Source organism: Phoca vitulina, unplaced genomic scaffold (genome assembly GCF_004348235.1).
Source record: "Phoca vitulina isolate PV1807 unplaced genomic scaffold, GSC_HSeal_1.0 scaffold3415, whole genome shotgun sequence".
Lineage (NCBI taxonomy): Eukaryota > Metazoa > Chordata > Mammalia > Carnivora > Phocidae > Phoca > Phoca vitulina.
Window position 1 is genome coordinate 75 of NW_022593097.1, and position 2,381 is coordinate 2,455.

Below are 2,381 nucleotides of genomic sequence, written 5' to 3' on the forward strand. Positions count from 1 at the left end.
ATCACCTGAGTGGGCATAACAGAAAATTTCCCAAGGCATAGCCTGGAAGCTCAGCTTGGGGTTGGATTCTGGTGAGAGGTGCCCATTCATTGCTGGCCTTCCCATTTTACCAGGCCCTTGGAAAATCCAGAGTGACAATCAGGAGGTTATTGTAGATATTCAGTGACAAACAGAGGGTTCACCACCCAGGGTAGCATTTGAGTGCCCTATTCCATGACTTGAGTTTTAGGAATACGTTGGCCTATTTACCTATTCCTTTATTATTTCATCACATTGGGAGGTTGAGAGCAGAGCGAGAAGGAAAGCTTCGAAATCTCTGAGGAGAAATTACAACTGTGGGATCAGGGGGGCTGTTAGTGTTACTTAACGTAGGACTCTGGTTACCCACCTACAGCCGCACCACATACAGATTCCATCTCCCTCCCTCACACACACGTCTACTTGGTTATCTCCCTAAGTTCCTAAGAGTCACATCTAAGACATTTTGCTCTAAACTAAAATTTAATTTAGAAACCAATGTGAGGGGCACCTGGGTGGCTCAGTCAGTTAAGCGTCCAACTCTTGGTTTTGATTCAGGTCATGATCTCAAGGTCATGAGATCAAGCCCCACGTCAGGCTCCACACTCAGCACTTGGAGTCTGCATAAGACTTTCTTCCTGTCCCTCTGCTCATCTCCCCTGCGTGCTCTCTCTCTCTCTAAAATAAATAAATAAAATTTTTTAAAAAAGAAGAAGAAAGAAAGAAAGAAAGCAACATGAGTTTTCCCTACATCACCCTGCTCCCGTATCACTCATTTGGGAACAAGTAGGAAAATCATCAGCCTCATGGACCTTTTGGAATCCTTAAGTCCCAGAACCAATGCCTCCGGATGATGGGACTGGAAAAGACGACTAGTTTGAGGAGAAGGTGGGGAGGAAACCGGATGAGTGGTAAGCACTGAAGGGTTGTGAGTAGGAAGCGAGGACAATGGAGGTTTGTTTTCATTTCTTTGGGTTTTCCAGCCCTCCCTCCACCCCCTGGGAACATCATTCCACAAGATAAAGGCAAGACAGCAAGAGAGGCCTGAGGTATCAACTACTTTATTATTCTGCAGGGACAGCCCCAGGGCCCAGGACTCTGCTACTCTTTGTGGATTTCTTTGTGGGCCTCCACGCCAACCTTTATCACGAGTATGAGGAACTCCTCGAAGTTAATTGCACCATCACTATTGATATCCAACTCTTTGAACCAGGTATCGGCATCCTTTTTCTGTTAAGATGAAGGAGAAAAAAGCCAGAGTGTAAAAGATCTCGGCAAGAGCCAAGGCATGGCTGTCTACACAGGGTAACGTGGGAGGCCAGGGACCCAGGGCTTCATCAGCCAAGCAGAGAACCCCAACCGCACCCAGCCCTTCCTCACCTTCAGGTACCGAGGACACTCTGTCTCTAACAATTTCTTCAAGTCATCCCTATAGAGGGCATGGTAATTCCCCTTCTCCAGGGAGTAGTTGTGGTAAACCTCAATGAGGCAGTTCATGGCACTCTCCAGTTCCGTCACCATGGTGCCCAAGGATCTGCCCCACCTGGAACATGGAGCACATTGGGAATCCCAGGATAGGGATGGTGCCTCTGCCCCCAGCAGAGTGAAGACTGAAAGGATGCTCATTACCCCAAACGGCTTTGTCCTGGCCTACACCATTCAAAGAACTAAATCCAGTGCGTGGCTGTGGCTATGATGGGAAGGGGTGTGGGAGGGAGAGGGTCCACACACACACAGGGCCTGCCAACCCTCCCTGTGCCCTCAGCCGACTGTGCCCTCGCTGACTTCCTCCAGGAGCTCTGGATTTTGCTCCAGACCTCCCTGAGCTTTCTCTCCCCTCTCTGCTCCACCTCCGGCCCTCCCCAGTGGGGGCCCATCCCCAAAGCATGGGACAGACTGAGGCAGTCTTACTTACCAGATCTCCCTGAAACAGAGTTGACAGAAGACATGCAGGGCTCAGTGTCGGCTCCCTTTTATAGCAAGCCAGGTTTTGGCCAGCTGCCAGGGCCATGGGTCATGCAGAGATAGCTCCTCCCTTCCCGAGTTGCCACAGCTTCTGGTTTCCCAACCAGGTGAATGGGGCAATCCCCGCACAGAATGAAAATTTTTGATGGGAGGTTGGGGGGGTAGGAAAAGTGGAAGGAAGAAGGCATTTGCCGGGCAGTAGGTTTCCTGCCCAGCAGGAGAAACCAGGAGGTGGCCACCATGAAGACTGCTTTGGTGAGTCACTGGCATCATCTGGCTTGGCTAACCAGGATGCCTGCTCTTGAGTCCTCCTCACTGTTGCTGCTGCTAATCCCATGAACTGAAGCCTGTCTGTGCATCTCTGAAATGGAGCTGGAGTTGAAAGCATCATTTTGAGT

The 2,381-nt window shown here is 50.1% G+C and overlaps 1 protein-coding gene across 1 annotated transcript; it reads right to left on the bottom strand.

The window, feature by feature from the left end:
- Positions 1 to 1,060: 1,060 nt before the first annotated feature.
- Positions 1,061 to 1,950, bottom strand: S100A8 (S100 calcium binding protein A8). Its single transcript, XM_032400009.1, has 3 exons — positions 1,934 to 1,950; positions 1,399 to 1,561; positions 1,061 to 1,248 (listed from the first exon to the last, which is right to left on the bottom strand). The coding sequence occupies exons 2-3, from the start codon at positions 1,537 to 1,539 to the stop codon at positions 1,120 to 1,122; spliced, it is 270 nt and encodes an 89-aa protein (XP_032255900.1). The 5' UTR covers positions 1,540 to 1,561; positions 1,934 to 1,950; the 3' UTR covers positions 1,061 to 1,119.
- Between the last annotated feature and the right edge of the window lie 431 nt (positions 1,951 to 2,381).

Coding starts and splice junctions, on each gene's coding strand:
- S100A8 (XM_032400009.1), bottom strand. CDS start 1,539: ATGGTGACGGAACTGGAGAGTGCCATGAACTGCCTCATTGAGGTTTAC. Junction 1,249..1,398: donor AGTGTCCTCGGTACCTGAAG/GTGAGGAAGGGC, acceptor TCATCTTAACAG/AAAAAGGATGCCGATACCTG.